Raw genomic sequence first — 18,704 nt, forward strand, 5'->3', positions numbered from 1 at the left:
GTACCTATCAAAAATCCTCATTCCGGTAAAAACCCCAAACACAAAATTGCAATTCTGTCTCTGACTTATTAATTCCATCAGCACACAATCGAATGTATCTACCTCGCTTCTCAGATATTTCTGTCTCTTTCCAACCTCCGCATTCCCATCGCAACTCTTCGATTAGCTCCTGCTGAGCTTCTCAACGACTCGGCGGCGTTTCAAATCTCTAAATTGGCAACGTGGAATAATAAAGATCCTTTACTACGACCACACACGTCGCTGCACTGATTGGTCGGAGGCCCCTCCCTTTAATGGGAGGGGCATACCCCCCTTCTTCGGTAATACAGGCGTTATCAAGGAGGTACTAAGGTAGTGGGGATGAGCCCCTCCGATGATATCGGTTGCTAGTGGGGTCCCGATGTCGATTTTAAGGGGAAATCGGGAATTAAATGTGTATGAGACGGAGGATGAGACGGAGATAAAAAGGGATCGCAGTGGTTAAATAAGGATCATAATCGGCGAGTGTTTTATGGGCGATTATGAGGTGGTATGGGTTTCGGTACATATGATTTATTTTGTTTGATATCGGGGCTGGGTTATTGAGCGCGTATAGCGTTTATCCATTTAATTTCCTTTTGTTTTTAGTAATGTGATGTAATAAACCACGTGGGCGTTATGAGAATTTGAACGGGCGATTTTGTGATTAATTTGATATATTATGGCCACGTTTATTTAGAACAACTAATTGCCTCCAAGTGAAGTATGGTATTGATCAATTAAAGGTAGTACCCATCAGATTTAGTTCGACCTAAGAGATATATACTGACGATTGAACAAGCGTGTGCTGGAATTTTAACTTAATTATGCTCAGTGTAATATTCCAGACTGTAGTTAATCCTTGGATCAAGACCGATCTAAGCAGTGGCATCGAATAAACTAAGTGTGAGTTTCTTTCAACGGATATCCTTTTTTTTATAATAGTGATATTGAATACATAAAATAAATATATATTTCTCTTCACAATAATTTTTTTGAACCATAAACTAGCCTGACACATCTATAACCGAAAATTCACTTACCCGAAGTAACTCTAACAAAATAATTCAAAATAAACCAATACACTTAACTTCACTTTAAAATTTAATTTTTACTAGTGGTCAAGAAAAAAATTAATAAATTTAATTAATATTTATTTACTTACTTCATTTACAATAAATGCTGAAAAGATAGGGTTCAATTTCAAACACCCATTCAACCATAAAGTCTTTTTGACTAACTGTAAACACCATTTTTAACACCCAGAAGACTTTAACTAATCCATTCACAAGTCCGTGGAGCCTTGGAAAAGACTAATTTTAATAAAATACAACAAATAATAAAGGTAAACTGAGTCATATTTAAGTAAAGTTAGGTTTATTCGTTTATCTTCGAGATTGCGTAGAATATAGCAAAGACGTAAGGGTTCGGTGTCAAATAATTCCAAAATCTACTTGGTCGATTTTTTTTAACGAATGGCATTAATTTTTCCTAAAAGTACTAACACGGCGGGCCTTAAAAAAATTAAATCTACTAGCCCATAGATTTTCTTGAGCGCGAACCGATACATCTTTGATATGTTCTATGTGATCTCAAAAATAAATAAACCAACCTAATCTAATTTAAAAATACAACTGTGTTTACCCGTATTATTAGTAAATTTTTATTAAAAATTGTCTTTTGTAAGACCCCACGGACTTGTTTGTTGCTTAGTTAAAGTTTTCCGAATGCAAAAAATAATATTCACACTCAAACAAAAAACCTTTATGGTTGACAAATAAATACTCACAAATAGAACTAAAAAGCATCACTGATTCAATTGCAATATTAAAAATTAAACATGGTAAAAGCAGCAGCTGATAGTGACGAAATACTAGTTGTTTTCCCTTTATTGTATTGGATATAATAATTTACATGCTTACATTAAAACATATTACATGGAATAGAAGTAATTTTTCCTCTAATAGTTACTTGATTAACGTATGTGAGAAAACATCTTACCGCATGCTGATTACATGTGAACAAACGGGATGCAACACAGTTCCGTAAACAAACCACCAGACACAGTCAGAAAAGTATTTATTTCGAGCTTACGAAAGACTACCGGAAAATGTGTTTTTTGTAGTGCGATTAATGTAACTTTTCATAATTCTAACCATACTAGGAATTTTTCACCACAGTTATTGAATCACAATGGAAAAACTATTTAATGAAAACGCGTATCATAATATTATTGCTATACAATTGAATATAATTATTCCAATACAAAAAGAGGAAAAGCGGAGTACGTCATAAACAAACAATTAACTTTGCGTTTAATGAAATTACTGAAACGTGACTGGTGACAATCGAACTAATTTGTATGCGTCGCTTGCGCCAAAAAACACCTAAAAGAAAGCAATTTACTCTAATTCATTTCAGGCCTATTTGATTAAAGTATCCAGCTTAAAGAAATTGTATCGCAGCATTAGGCATTCTTTTGTTTTATTTTTGCTTTAAAATACGATCCCGGCGAGCGGGAATTTTAATTAAATTCCTTTTTTTTATTGTCGACCCTTTGGAGGTGTTTTATTTACCGGTCATTCGTTTCGCAATTCTCATTAAGAAGGGACGTAAACAGTAAAATTAAAGAGGACTTTTCAACTTCATAACATAAATTAATGACTAGGTACCTTGCTAAGCATCTATCATTGATCTTTCAGGTTTGGTAGGTTATAGGGGTAGAATGCAGGTTATAGGACCTTCTAAACTGTTTATTTTGGTACGGCATTGGTGCCTTTCTTTGGTTTAGCATTTTAAAAAAATCCGTAGAAATCTACTACGTTGCATTAAGCGCAATAAAGTTATTTTTACTTTAAGCAAAGCTGGTCCCAAAGTATTTGAGACAAATGAAGTGCTCAAGATTCAGCCACGTCACTGCAACTTGCTACCAATTTTGAATGATACGTATCTGATCAATTCACCTTTTTTGGATAAAAAAACATAGTAATGCTTTAAATAACTGATTCGACACATATGGACTGATAAATTAGGTGCAAAGTACTTATCGGTGCGAATCCTGTTTTTTAGCTAAGTGTTAGGTCAGAAGGCAAAACATACTCCCTTAATTGATGTGGGTCTAATTGAACCTATTTAGAGAATATTTTAGTTATATTTGGTCGGCACTTAACACAAGGTGTAATAATTGTAGTTGGACACGACGTATAGTGAATAATAACAACATAACATATTTAAAGTAAAATGTCAATCAACTAACCATTGGGGCATTGTTAAAATGAACTAATTAAATTTAAAAATATTTATTGTAATTAAAATCAGTCAATACACGTGTAGATGGATCATGAATTTTTTTCCGAAACATTTATCACAAAAACATTACATACTCAAAAATAACATTCAAACTAAAATTCGCCATTCAAATTGAAGCTATTAAATGTTAAAATTCGAATACTTACATGCGTTTGAACACAACTATTTAAGTACTAGCAGATGAATCGTAGATTACCTCATAATAATGAACGTATTACTTTGTTTACATTCAAATAATTATTCAATGATTGAATATTCGAGATCAAGGTATTCCATTCTCTCATTCTGCCACACTACATTCTATAAAGTGTTTCATGATAGTAAGTAAAAAATCAAGGGGTGAATCTGTGGGTGATATTAAAAAAAAGGTTATATGAACGTGAGCCCGTTTTCGCTTCCTGTCTCAAATACAACGTAATTTTTTTTTTCCTAATAAGCCCATTCCAGCATTAAATATTTTTATGAAAATTGGTGAGCATAATAAGTATAGAAACATGTCTTTTAAGAGGAAAATAATGTTTTTAATTTAACCAGTGATGCCCCCATTTTGATATGACTGAACGTTTTAAAGGAAAAATCTAATCCATCACTATTTTCTTAATCAAAATAATTTTCTAAATGCTTCATATTTACATAAAAAAGGTATCTCGAATATTTTTCATACGGTTAACTGTTTTGACGGAAAAAACAAAATAGAAATATCTGCAACTGAGAAATCATATAATTCAGTTGTTTAATATAATAAAACAGACACTCAGGATTTTTCAAAGAGTGGACAGTAATAGACAAAAAAGGGCCGAGACGTACATTCTTGCAGGTAGAGGACATTTTCAACACCTTATTTAATTATTCTTTTATAAGTAACATTAAATAACTACATAATGCGTAACATTCACACTGAATTTAAATTTGAAATTAAATTGAAACTGGAATACACAACATCATAACCTTAAATTCAAAAACCCGCGCAAAGTTTGACTGATGTAAGTTTTAAATTCAGGTTTCTCTATCGATATCGATACTTGGCTATATCGATACGGTAAAGTACGATATTTAATATTGGATATCAAGACGTATAATGAGAGTTTTCAAACTACCCGATACTATGTACCATATAAATCTAACTATAAAATAAAGATAGTTGAAAAAATGTGTCCTATAGTTTCATTGAGCGAGCAATGGTACTCACAAATTAGAACTACTTGCGAGCGGAAAATGTTCTGAGTTCTTCCATCTGTCATATAAAAAATAAGGTTATGAAGTTTTTCGGGTTCAGAAATTCGCGTTTTGTTGAGCTTTTCGTTTGAAGTTAGTTTTGCAATTAATTGTTAATTTTAGGGCACAAAAAACCAATTAAGCCAAATTTTCTATGAGATATTTTTAACTGAAAGCGTAACTTTAAAGTTTAACTGATCGAAGACTAAATTTGCTAACTCAGTTATGAAAGGACGAACATTACCTAAAATGTTTTACTTGGTGTGTGTTATTTTGTTCTTAATAATATTGTTTTTTAAAATGTTAACTTTTGAAGACGGTAAGTTTACTGTCCTATTTGGAAACTACTTTTGTAATATCAAGGTTGAAGCCTCGTCATTCCAGTTTTGATAAACACAGTGCTTTTTAAGTGTCCAGCTATAGTTATCTCTCTATAGCTACAGTGCCTATTCTTCATATTTCAGAGACAGAAATTTATGACTTTTAGATAGGTCATTCATATACAAAGAATGATGTATTAATGTTTTTTAAAGAAGATATCTAGACCGTTAATTGTTAAGAAATTACTAGGCATCCTGGGTTAGGAGAAAGAAAACACTAAAGTACCACCATTGTCAAATACATAGAAGAAAAATCTTAAAAGAAACTGAAACCAGAATTCAAATTTAAGCAGCCTTAAACTCAAATTTATGACAGATAACCAATGGGATTTATTTTAAATCTGAAGCATTTAAACGTCAGATCAGATTCAAATCTTGGCTGTGCGATCAGGCCTTAACTTGATAATAGAAATTTATAAATTGTGTAACTCATAAAGTCGTAAATTTCATCCCTTTTGCAGCTGAAATTCCTGGTTGGGAGTTTAATGTCAGCCGCAACCTAAAAGATTACATTGATAAGGATAAGGAGACTGCAACGATAATACCTAAAGATTTCTGTGATAAGCCGTCGTTTTTACTGATCATTTGCATTTCAAGTCCTACGGGATTTGAGGCTCGGCGCGTGATTAGAAATACATGGGGCCGAGATAGGAGGATTATGGGGCACAGTGTGTCTCTCTATTTTTTGTTAGGGCAAACGACTGATTTAGATGTACAGGTAAGAAATTAAATTTGATTCCATTTGTCTAAAAAAATGTGACTTTAGTTTTTTTAACTGCAGTTTAATAAAAAAACCGCCAAAATTTTGTTCATACTTTTCGTGATTAAAATCTCACTTCGTCTTCAATCATGAAAAAAAAATGTTATTTAATTACTTACACATTCCATATGGGAAGTATGATTAAATTATAATCAAAAACACAAATATAATTTATGAGGTCAATATCTCTAGACAATTTTGCCAGTTTGTTTTATTTATGCTCATTAGCAGAATATATGCTATTGCGATAATATTAATTTTGTTTTGGTTTTTAGAAAAATATAACTGAAGAATCACTTCAGAACAAAGACATAGTGCAAGAGAATTTCTATGATAGTTACAATAATTTAACGTTAAAATCCGCAATGATGTTGAAACTATTTACGCTTAGATGTCAAAATAAGGTAAATTATTTATTGAAAATAGACGACGATATATACTTGAATTTGCCGAAACTTGTGGATGATCTCATGACGAGGAATCAGACTGAAAATTTATTGATGGGCTCCGTCATTTGTGGATCTAGGCCTATACGGACATACGGCGATAAATGGTACGTTGAGAGAATATTACGTCAGTAAGTGTTTTTGAAACAACAGCGACTGAGCGAGATATTTCGTCGAGTGAATCACAGGTCAAAACTTCATGATTTGAATTCAACGGCAAGTGTTTTGAGGTTAACTTTATTATTACTGATAAACTTCATCGTTGATTATAACTGTTTTCTATAAAATTTTGTTTTTATAAACTTATTGTTAAATTAGTTATTTATATTCTTGTAAAAGCAAATTAATAAGTAAATACATCAGTAAACTTTTTTGTGCATATATAGCACAAATATGGAAGGATTACTTCAGAAAATGTCTTCGCCAATGTCAAAATTAGGTACGCATTTGAAGAACAGTCAACTGCTTCAAATACAACGAACCCTCACTCTTTAGAGAAAGCTAGTTTTAAAATTGACCTCATATTTTAACCCCAAATCACCTCAGTTTTTATCGCAAGAAAAATTATAACAAAATGTTAAAAATGCTTTTTTATTTAGGTACGCAGGTCCGAGCTATTTATTTCCATATGACGTATACCCCAGTTACATCTCCGGAACCAGTTACTGTATGTCCGGAGATGTTGCACATAAACTACTTCAAGCAGCTCTGATAACACCAATTTTCCATCTTGAAGATGTATATTTAACAGGTGCGTTTCGTGTAAGATTTAAATAAATAATAGTCGCATAGTATATATATTTGTTGTCACATTAGCATCACTGAAACGTAAATCTATACTTGCGAACTTATATTCGTCAAGCTGTTTTTAAAATTTTCTAAATTGCTATTTTCAGGGATATGCGCAAAGAAAATCGTACTCAACCTCACGCATAACGCCCGCTTCACATTCCACTATTTAAAACGCAACTATTGCCTCTTTAGGCAACTTATTACTATTCATTATCAAGATCCGGAGAGTATCCAAAAGGACTTTGACGCCTCTCAGGACCGACAAGTTGACAAACGGTGTCAAACTGAAGGTGACATGTTTTTAGTTCACAAGTGGTTTATGGAGAACGTTTTTATGATTAGCAAGACAAGAAGAAAACATTGTCCATAATGACTGATGCTGTGGTAAATAATCCTTTCTCTTGTATATTACTTTTTTTTTTGGTAACGCACTAGAAACGATCTGCTGTTATACTAAAACTAATGGCTAATTGCTTTGCAATACTGGATATTGTGATCCAAGTTTCAGATAGTGTAACTTTAAAACGACCTCTTCGAATAACGCGAATTCTGCAAGATTTCGTTATATGGCTTATAAAAATGTATTTATAATTTATTTTTCAGTGTCAAGCCATATTTCTAAATTGAAATACTTTATAGGATTTTTATTTATTTGTTATTTTCTTATTACAATTTTTTAAATTTTAGGATATTTTGGGTATGACTTCTCTATTTGATTCCTGTTAGTATTCTTTGAATTAACGTCAATTAACCTTTTGATTATCTTGAAAACGTCCCGAGCTGCCTTGAAATACAAGTGGTTCCCAACTTCCACAAACGACAGGCCATTTTATCTCAGTCGACTATTAGAATTTTTTCCTGCTTATGTCACATTTGGTTCAAATTCCTGCACCGATGTGTACTGAGTCAAGGTGAATAAGCACTATTGTGAAAACACGAAATGATTCTTAATTTGTTTTTATTATTAATTAGCACTCTATTGTGTTAAATGAACAGAGAGTGTTATGAATTTCATCGCCGGGTGTATTTTTAATACTTTAAGCTAGGATTGACATAATTTTTAATAATAACCTACTGTTCGTCAAGGTTTGGAATAAGTTAAATATTGATAAGAAGATTTATTTTCAGTAAGAAATAGTTTAAATTTGTAATTTTTAGTGTTTAAAAATAAATAAGTACAATAAATATGAACTAAATAATAAAATTAAAAAATTGAAGACCACAGGCAAATCAATTATTCATTATTACAGATACATAGAGAACAAAATAGAGTATAAACAAGAACAAAATAAAATAAAAAGGTTTAGCAAAATTACATCTCGTTTTTGTGAATAGTGTATGATTTCATGTTGACGGTTTATCGTGTTTTACAAAATCCTATAAGCTAATTTAAGGGTGGGTGTACCTAAATTTGCTTGAAAAAATCCGTTAATCTGTTTTGCATCGAGTACATAAATCGAGAGTTTCACAAGCAACTGACTAGCAGTTTATATTGTACGGTGTGATGATTTTTTATTTATCGTCCTATCTTGATAATTTTTTTTTTTTTTTTTCAGATAAAATAGCGAGAAAAACTACTTTAGGACAGAGTGTCACATATTTGCTACAAAAACAATGACCTACACTATCAGGTTTTAAGGGTAAAAAATATTATGTTATGATGTTAAACCTCTTTATAATCAGTCACATTATATATATGATTGTTTCGATAAAGAGCCAACGGAGACAATTTAGATTAATGAAAATAAAAAGAAATGCGTACTAATATTTTATAAATTCGTATTCTTCAGATAACAGAGACAATTGGTTAAGATTTAAAAAAAAACTAATTTTTGCCACACAACTATTTTTGATGAGGTTCTTCTTTACTGATATTTTATCTCATGACTGTTTATTAATTTGGCAGATATCACTTAGGAAAGAAACACCATCGAATTTTAAAAAGATGAGAAAGTGTGAGAACCTTTTAGGATAAGTCCATTTTAAGTACTTACAATTAGTTTTATTGATTGTGATATATGATAATTGTGATTGAAGTCGATTTGGAAAATTTATCGTAGTTCTTTCTATTATTACGTTTAGAAGTATTATAGTTATAGAATATTTTAATTATATTGAAAATGTCGTTAATTGCAAAGAAAAAGTCTTCTACGATAGTTTACTTTTCTCAGTATCTATTTGTGGCAGAAGAGCACATGGCAAATACGTACATAATAGCCATACAGTTAACTGAAATGAAATTACTAATTGTTGTTTTATTTAGTTAATTTAAAAATGTATATAAAAAGTTTCACCTATAAATTTTGCAGCCTAAATGGTCAATGTTTATACGTATCCTAAGCTTTACCTATTTCTAAAGTCAATAGTAAAGTAGCCCTATTTCAAGAAAAAATCCTTTAAAAAATATAAGAAAATTATAATCAACCATTGCACAATTAGCCGTTAAGAAATACCCCTAATTTAATCGAGATGACGACAATATAAAAGTAAAATCAATGTTCATTTAATTTCGTTGATTTTCATTCATCATAACAACTTTTACTACGATTTTAATGGTTTTTTTGTACCTTCGAAAATTATCGCCATATGTTTCTCTAAAAATAATATTATTATCTAGTGTAACATATACGCACTCTAATGCACTAGAATCAAATTAAACTTTTCGTCAGTAAGTTCGTAAAATGCACATTTCGTCCCAATTTTCCAACGCTGTAATTTAAATGGCAATTGATATACTAACATCAATAAAAAACTTAATTACTTCCAATTCATAATTTTAAAAGTAACTTTGAAATCATGAAACTCTGTGTGCAGTACAGAGTAAATAAAGAACGATGTAAATACAGAAAATTTCGCTGATGACAATTTAAAAATATAAATTCAAACTAATTTTACTTGGATTAAAAAGATGTTAAAAACACGAGGTTATAAATACTGTATCAAACATAGTTGAAAACTATACACCTGTTTAACACGGATTTTTTTAAACATTGGCATATTGAAGAACTGTTAAAACTGAAAGAATATATATAAAATCTTTATTATTAAAGAACACATCAAAGTGTTTGGGAAATAGATGTGAAAATATAATGAGAAACTGCAATGCCGAATCAGTAGCTGCTATCAATCTATTCTGATATTTTAATTGACAGCGGCGACTATTTACAATATTTTGTGTCATTTCTTTTTCCACCTAGTATGTAAATTTCCATATGTTTCAAGATGCAACTAGAAAATAATATTTCCATTGTTACCAAATGTATTAAAATCTACATGCCATCCTTTATATTACAATGCTCCAAATTGGGACTTAAAATTACATTATACAAACATTAACGATTAGTTTATACTATTAGAAAATTAGATCTTAAAAATTGCCTTCGTACTAAAGTAATTTAAATAGAACTAGTTCATACTTTTAGATATACCTACTTAAATGCATTGTTAAAGTACAACCAAAAAAATATTGGAACTTCAAATTACGCTTACTAGGTTTTAAACATATCCTAGAATTGTTTTTTCAAGCATTATAATAACCGAGTATTGGAATACATGCTTTATTCAGTTAGCATGTAATGGTATGTAGGTTGTCCCTATATATTCCCTGTTTCTATAGAAATCCAATGGTAATGTTGATATCATGCAAATATAACTTTTTTGAGTTGTATATTGTAAAGAGCTTACATAAATAAGTTCATGAAGATTTATTATCGTGCCAAACGGATGAGATTGTTGCATATTAATATTATTTTCCTACAACTGGAGTTTTCGCAATTTGTTATCTTTAATGTCGAAGGTTAAGAAATCCTCAAAACACAAGGTTTTTCGCACACTATGTTCAGCTGTAATAACTAGATTAAATGCTGGAGGGACAAAATTTGTTAAAATTTATAAATTTAGCAAAACTTGATATATATCATTCCATCTCATCCATTAAACTCTTTCCGAAATATTTGACAGTATTCATACTTTTGAAAGAAATCGTATTCATTGTCCATTGGATTCGAAATATTCCTAAAATTGACATCAATGATAGTTGGAACAATTTTTTCGTTGCTTCTAAATGGACGAGTATATTCTTTTTTTAAGAGAATGATTATATTCTATAAGTATCTAATCATATAATATAGTTAATTTATGAATTAATTTACTACAAACTACACATATTACAGGGCAAATATGCAATTGATTTTGATATATATTCAGGGTATGGTTCAGTCTTCATGTTGTATTGAATGAAAATCATTTGAAGTTATTTGCCTTTGAATCTGGAATTTATGACCATATTATTTTTAAGTCTTAGAATATATTGCTCATATCACTTACGGTTTTCAGTTGAAAACGTCTTCTGATTTAGATTATAAAGCTTAAGGATAAAGATCACATTCGATTAATGTAAACTCAACAGAAAAATGGCACATAAGAATATATACAACGAAAATATGCACCTTATAGTATTCATCAATTAGTTTAGTTTTTAAAGATTTACTTATTTTTTTTATTTTCTTGTTGGCATATTAATATAGAGATTTCGAAAAAATCTACATTCTTCCTTCAAATGAAATTAAATTACCATACTGCGAAAAAGGGCGAAAATTTATTTTATGCAGTATCATCTTAACATTCATTTGTTTCACTTGGTAGTAATTTGACTTCATTTTTCTGACAGGAATTTTCGGTAACTACAGTAATAATTGTTATAGCTACTGGTGACATGGAATTTCGAAGTCTCATTTGTCCCCAAATTAGGTACTTTGGGCTTCAAAACTTGATGCAGTACTGTCGTTAGTCTCTAGAGTTTAATAAAATTATATTTTTTACACCAACCACATATCTAGTAATTACTTATTATGGAAAATGCACCTTTCCTATTTCCTCTAATTTTCTAACAATAAAGTTGAAATGATTCCGTCAAGTAAGGACCAAATTTTTACCTCAATCAAAAACAAATACATGTATAAATATGCAGGGTGCTTTTTTAGTATGAGCCAAGGGAATTTAAATGCGATCACGATAAGTAACCCCGGAAATTCTCTTTAAACTTCGCCTTTGCCAGACCAAACATTTAAAGAAAATCTCTGCTGGAAATTAGTTTACCGAATAGCGTGAGGCTTTTCCATTGCCCATACGTGCATATTTCGAAAATTATTTATTCCGTTAAGGGTAAAAATTGATTCATCCCTTACCAGAAAAAAATTATGGAAATTTTCATTACAAGCTGTTTCCAGTAAAAGCCTTTCACAAAAGTATACTCTTGGGAGATGGTCTTGTGACATTACGTGATAGGGATAAAGTTGGTTTTCATTTAAAATTCTCCACACTGCCATGTGAGATGTAAGAATTTGCTCGGCGATTCTTCTAGAACTGGTAGTGGGTTTATCATGACCGATATCAAAAACATGCTCCTCAATGGGTGCCATTCTAGGCGGCCTAGGTTTTCCAGCATGTCCAACATGCACTGCTGTTAAGTTTTCTGTTTCACGACCTCTTCCAACAAAATAAACAAATCTACGGGCTGCAGGATATTTTCTCGGAAGTGGTCAAAAGCTGCTATAGCATTCTGGCGACACTCCCCTTATATCAACGTGTCTACCAATTCGTGATTTGACCAAATATGAGTTTTTGTCAATTTAATAGTATCAATAGCAAATTTTTATCAAAATAACACCTAAAGCTAAACTTCACGACTGATTTTTAAGGGGCGTGGATAAATTGCATAAAAACAGTAAACATGAAATGTTTTTTGCATTTTTGCAATAGCTGATAATTCTTCGTAGGGCATTTTATTTCCTTTACATTGAATTACTCTTTAATGCAGGAATGGATTTAGATTTTATACAAAAATGTATTAAAACTTATCTGCGCATATTTCGTTTTTTTTGAGATTTCAGAAAAATATTATAAAAATATTGCTTAGTTTTTTGAGGTCAAAGTCGTATCAAAAAGAAAACCCCTACTTATGTTACACTCTGTATAATAATTAAACATTTTCCTTCGGTGCTTCTTATTCTTTATACGGGGAGTTATATTGCAATAAGTTGTACCACTATATGAAAAATGGAAAGACATAAACAAAGAAAAAAGAAGGAAAAAAATATTAAACAAGCAAAATAAGAAAAAAAGGAAAGACACAAAAAAGAAGGAAAAAATTATTAAAGAAGCAAAATAACAAAAAAAAGAAAAGACACAAAAAAGAAGGAAAAAAATATTAAAGAAGCAAAATAAGAAAAAAAGAAAAGACACAAAAAAGAAGGAAAAAATTATTAAAGAAGCAAAATAAGAAAAAAAAGAAAAGACACAAAAAAGAAGGAAAAAAATATTAAAGAAGCTTAATAAGAAAAAAAACGAAAGACACAAAAAAGAAGGAAAAAATTATTAAAGAAGCAAAATAACAAAAAAAAGAAAAGACACAAAAAAGAAGGAAAAAAATATTAAAGAAGCAAAACAAGAAAAAAAAGAAAAGACAAAAAAGAATAAAAAAAAATATTAAAGAGGCAAAATAAGAAAAAAAAGAAAAGACACAAAAAAGAAGGAAAAAAATATTAAAGAAGCTTAATAAGAAAAAAAAGGAAAGACACAAAAAAGAAGGAAAAAATTATTAAAGAAGCAAAATAACAAAAAAAAAGAAAAGACACAAAAAAGAAGGAAAAAAATATTAAAGAAGCAAAACAAGAAAAAAAAGAAAAGACACAAAAAAGAAGAAAAAAATTATTAAAGAAGCAAAATAACAAAAAAAAGAAAAGACACAAAAAAGAAGGAAAAAAATATTAAAGAAGCAAAACAAGAAAAAAAAGAAAAGACACAAAAAAGAAGAAAAAAAATATTAAATAGGCAAAATAAGAAAAAAAAGAAAAGACACAAAAAAGAAGGAAAAAAATATTAAAGAAGCTTAATAAGAAAAAAAAGGAAAGACACAAAAAAGAAGGAAAAAATTATTAAAGAAGCAAAATAAGAAAAAAAGAAAAGACACAAAAAAGAAGGAAAAAATTATTAAAGAAGCAAAATAAGAAAAAAAAGAAAAGACACAAAAAAGAAGGAAAAAAATATTAAAGAAGCTTAATAAGAAAAAAAACGAAAGACACAAAAAAGAAGGAAAAAAATATTAAAGAAGCAAAACAAGAAAAAAAAGAAAAGACACAAAAAAGAAGGAAAAAAATATTAAAGAAGCAAAATAACAAAAAAAAGTAAATATTTAATGTTTTTGGCGTTTTTGCAATATCTTTTTTTTGACATTTTGTATTCTTTACATCGAATTACTCTTTTACGTAGAAATGGATTTAGATTTTATACAAAAATGTTATATTAAAATATTGCTTAGTTTTTTGAGGTCCGTATCGTGTTAAAAGAAAAACCCCTTATGTTATATCCTGTATAAAGACATCTACGCCATTAAAGGTATACATACATAGAGTACATCATTTTGATTAGTAGCATAAAGAAAAATAGTCTTAAATTTTTAATTATGAAACAGCAACCGGTGAGACTAAACTTTTGGTAATGGTTTAAAGCCACCAGAAAAAACTATTCTAACAAACACCTCACAAAAAAAGGGAAATTTATAATAAGAGAATATGCTCTCACATAAACATCGTTGATTGTTATTTAAGATTAAAATCTATCGCAATCCAGAACAACAAAGAAAATACACCGTCGAAAATATCGACGCTAGAAGAATGTCGTTAACCAAGTCTCGATGAGAAACATCGATAATGTCAAAAACAAAATATCGATATTTCAGTGATATCGAAGTGTCCTTCGTGTCCCTTTTAATGATCGAAATTTATTTTATTCTCGAAATGGCAGAAAAGACTTTTCCTCTCTTTCTGTAATTCGATATTTTCCGCTCAGTAGGCACAATCCTATCTATTCTAATCCGATCTTTGGCGGGTTGTTGGCGGTTGGAAGTTTTACTGTTACTTGAACTGTTGAAAGTTCTGATTTTCTGAAATATTTTATGATATTTCCAGAAATTTCCAAGATCTTTAGTACTGTATATGTAATTATTAGATGTGGATGTCCTCCTGCAAGAAAAACTCTCTGGCAACGATTTATAACTGCGTAAGTATTTAATATAATTCATGTACCGTGACGACTATAATACTCGATTTACAATTTGTTTTTGTCCTTCTAGAGTTTCATCTGAAGCCAAGCGTTTTCTAAATCTCAATAGCTTTCAGAGAAGAAAAGTTCTTCCACTGCTCTCCATTATGCCTCCTAAGCGAAAAGCATCTGCTAAAGCTGAACCAGTAAGTGCACTATGTTAACAGGTTTTTTGAAAAGTTTCCCAAATAATCTACCCAAGTAAAGGATTATTCATATTAGTGGTCAGGTTATAAACTTGTCGAATATATATCTATAAAATAGCTCACATTTAAATATACTGATTGCACTTTAATCTGTACAAGCAAGTCACTCTCTTTTGAAAGAAGTCTCATCCTTTAGAAACACTTGTTCAAAGAAGAGTCTACTTGATACACCTGGCCAGAATTTTCTCTGGGGTTTTCGATCATACCAGCTGAAAAATTAATTTGGAATTATTAATTGGCATTAGCATGCATAGTCCAGTCCCCTTCAAACAATACAAAATGAATATCACAATATTTAATGTAATTGTGACCAGATTGCAACCTGTCTAATAATATGAACGTTATTCATGTTAGTACCCACTATAATTTACAACAACAAAACCATTGATAACCATGAAAATTAGGTAATGTTACCTAATTAAAAAAAGTCATCTTCAAAGGAAAGTGCTATAAAAAAAATTTTCTTCTAGTGATAAAATTGCAGTTGTCACTTTTGTTTTATAGAAGCAGCCGTAAAAATGAATTCAATTCTAAGTTTAGTTTGTATCTAATTTGTTAGCCAAAACGTACTTTAGAAAAAAAGCTACTTTTTAACATAAAGCACAGTTGCACAATTTTTACGACATCCATGTCTTTCATTTCCTGCAAAATCTCTCTTAGTGAATGAAGTGGTTCACATATTTTACCACAAGGAAATATTGTGGTGTGAAAATGATGTAGAATGATGTTTAGAAAAAGCATATCTTTAAGGGTCATTTTTAGAATAAATTTTAATAAGGCTTCCTTTATAAATTGCCTTGATTTGTAAGGAGCCAAAAAGAGGACCATACTTTCCTGAAGCGTTATCTTGAATCTAATTTTCATTGTTAAATAACTATTTATATGAAGATATTTTAAATTGGCTTGTGAGTTATAAAATCTAAAAAAGACTTTAAATTATTATATAAGAAATATAAATATAATATATATTAAATATACATATATCATATTTTTACGTCGTCTATTATTCACCCAATCTAGCTTTCAGTTATTAAATTTTTCAGTTTTTTAAATTCGATATGCTTGTGATGTGATGTTAAATAAGTTGCATAAAATTTCAGATACTTTAACAAAATATTGGTGTCAAGTGTAAGCCAAGTATAGGTGGCAGAAAACTAGAAATTTGTGGTTTATTACTTGAAATGAATCCTAAGACTCTAAATCTTGATTTTGAACCTGAATATACTTTCAAATGTTCTTACTTTATTTCAGATAATTGAATCTGAAGAATTACCGATGAAAAAAGCGAGGCGAGCTCCTAAGGTGTTAAAAACGGTAAAAGAAAATGGAGAATCTTCACCGGAAACATCAACAAAATCAAATAAAACAGTCACAAAAAAAGTTGAGCCAGAAATACAACAGTTAATAGACGAAACGAGTGCTCCTAAAAAAAAAGGGAAAAAGGCTAAAGATGATGTAGGTGAATCGTCCAATGCAAATAAAAAAAAAAATGAAGTCAAACCTGAAAATGAAAAGAAAGAAACTCCACACAAAGAGAAATCAGGAAGAGCCGTAAAAACCACCGCTGCTGAACCGGTAGTTAAGAAAAAAGAAGAACCTATTATATCAAAAGTCGCCTCAAAAAAAGCTGCGAAGGCAGATAAAGCCAAAAAGCCGAGAATTAAAATAGAAGAAGAAAATAGTACTAAGGAAGTCACAACGAAATCTAAAGCTGCTCCATTACTCAATACAGTCGAATCGAAATGGGATACTATAAATTTTGACTGCACAAAAAAAAGCTCCCAAGGTAAACGTTACAACCTCAAAATAACATCGTGGAATGTAGATGGGATTAGGGCATGGTTGAAAAAAGGTGGTTTTTCAATTTTGAAGCATGACAAACCAGATATTTTCTGTCTTCAAGAATCGAAATGCGGTACACAGAAACTTCCACAAGAAGTGGTTGATATTGAAGGGTATAAAGATTATTGGTGCAGTAGTCAAAAAGATGGATATGCGGGTGTTGGGGTCTACTCCAAGATAGAGCCGATAGATGTGGTCTACGGCATTGACTCTCAGGAGCATAATAATGAAGGACGTTGCATAACTTTAGAATACGATAGCTTCTACGTAGTAAACGTTTATGTTCCCAACGCTGGTCGTGGTTTGGTAACTTTGCCGAAGAGGTTAGATTGGAACAAAAGCTTTAAAAATTTCATTACAAAATTGGACCAAAAAAAGCCTGTCATTTTATGTGGAGACATGAATGTAGCCCATAATGAAATTGATTTAAAGAATCCCAAGACTAATAAAAAGAATGCAGGTTTCACACAAGAAGAACGGGATGGTATGACCGACTTTTTAGAAAATGGTTTCGCTGATACCTTTAGAGAGCTATACCCAGATGTTACTGATGCTTATACATTTTGGTCGTACATGAGTCAGGCCCGTTCAAAAAACATTGGGTGGCGATTGGATTATTTCATCGTGTCGCAAAGGCTTATGCCGAAAGTATGCGATAGTACTATCAGGAATGACGTATTTGGGTCAGATCATTGCCCCATTTCCATTTTTATTAGTGTTTAATAAGTTTTACATTAGTTTATTAGTATTTAAGTGTGTAATATGTGGTTTTGTTAATCCCTGGAGCGGACTTGTTTCTCACTATACCAACAATTCTATACGTTTTTTTGGAATTGCCGAATTTTATTAGTTAGGTTCCGAGTTGCAAGAGAAAATATTTCGACTAACTTCCATATGATCCCCTGTTAGAACTCTTATATGAAATTTCCCTTATAGGATATAATTTTTTTAAAATTATTTTGGGCCATCCAATATAAGCGTTATAACCGGCGGACGGAATAATCATGGAGAAGTATCTATACACGAGGCAAGCAAATTTTTTTTATAAACTTATTTAACGGAGTTTTCTACCTAGTATTTTTTATTAATGAAAATGTGTTATTCTGAAGATTACTTGTTATTTCGTTATATTAAATAGCCATTAATACTTTTTTTCTTAATCTGCAACGTTTTTCTTGCTTCTCAGGGTATCATCACAAAAATTCGTATTACTTTTTATGCAATTGCATAATATATAGTTACCAGTTACTCAAGAGTTGTAAAGGAAAGTTTTATTATGAATTTAAAAATGTTTTTTGTTCCATTGATTCTTCAAGTAGGTTTTAAGTCTCATTTCTAACTAAAATATATATACTTTTACAAATAAAAATCAAAATTGAAGTATTTTTTGTTTACAATGCAAAAGTCTAACCAGAATGGTACGATAGTTTGTGCCGAGTAACATCAAGACGTGGATCACGCTGACACTACTTCTATATATGCACATTTTCAAATTAGGGTCACTTGGGTGTTTTTTTACGAGTTTCAAAATTATTTAAGATAAATGCATTTATAGTCATCTTTGATTTTCTTGACTGTGAAAATAAAACAACAGAATATTAATTGCTCTTAATTTAACTGCAGGCTAATTTCCTTA

General features: G+C 30.5%; 2 protein-coding genes across 7 annotated transcripts; both read left to right on the plus strand.

The window, feature by feature from the left end:
• Positions 1-4,593: 4,593 nt before the first annotated feature.
• On the plus strand, positions 4,594-11,749 carry LOC136341537 (beta-1,3-galactosyltransferase 5-like). 5 transcript variants are annotated; one of them, XR_010732510.1, is made up of 7 exons: positions 4,594-4,861; positions 5,384-5,640; positions 5,958-6,235; positions 6,728-6,879; positions 7,025-7,304; positions 7,608-7,831; positions 8,477-11,749. XR_010732510.1 is itself a non-coding variant. In XM_066286651.1 (6 exons), the coding sequence occupies exons 1-5, from the start codon at positions 4,768-4,770 to the stop codon at positions 7,288-7,290; spliced, it is 1,047 nt and encodes a 348-aa protein (XP_066142748.1). In that variant the 5' UTR covers positions 4,594-4,767; the 3' UTR covers positions 7,291-7,304; positions 8,477-11,749. The 5 variants fall into 5 exon arrangements, 4 of the variants coding, with proteins under 4 accessions (XP_066142748.1, XP_066142751.1, XP_066142750.1 ...); XM_066286651.1 differs by lacking the exon at positions 7,608-7,831; XM_066286654.1 differs by lacking the exon at positions 7,608-7,831 and having other exon boundaries at positions 8,827-11,749.
• A 2,897-nt stretch (positions 11,750-14,646) lies between these two features.
• On the plus strand, positions 14,647-18,453 carry Rrp1 (Recombination repair protein 1). 2 transcript variants are annotated; one of them, XM_066286574.1, is made up of 3 exons: positions 14,647-14,978; positions 15,052-15,166; positions 16,478-18,453. In XM_066286574.1, exons 1-3 carry the CDS (start codon positions 14,875-14,877, stop codon positions 17,789-17,791), a joined length of 1,533 nt encoding a protein of 510 aa, XP_066142671.1. In that variant the 5' UTR covers positions 14,647-14,874; the 3' UTR covers positions 17,792-18,453. The 2 variants fall into 2 exon arrangements, with proteins under 2 accessions (XP_066142671.1, XP_066142672.1); XM_066286575.1 differs by having other exon boundaries at positions 14,866-14,989; positions 15,050-15,166.
• The last annotated feature ends 251 nt before the right edge of the window (positions 18,454-18,704 follow it).

This window comes from Euwallacea fornicatus, chromosome 10 (assembly GCF_040115645.1).
Source record: "Euwallacea fornicatus isolate EFF26 chromosome 10, ASM4011564v1, whole genome shotgun sequence".
NCBI classification, from domain to species: domain Eukaryota; kingdom Metazoa; phylum Arthropoda; class Insecta; order Coleoptera; family Curculionidae; genus Euwallacea; species Euwallacea fornicatus.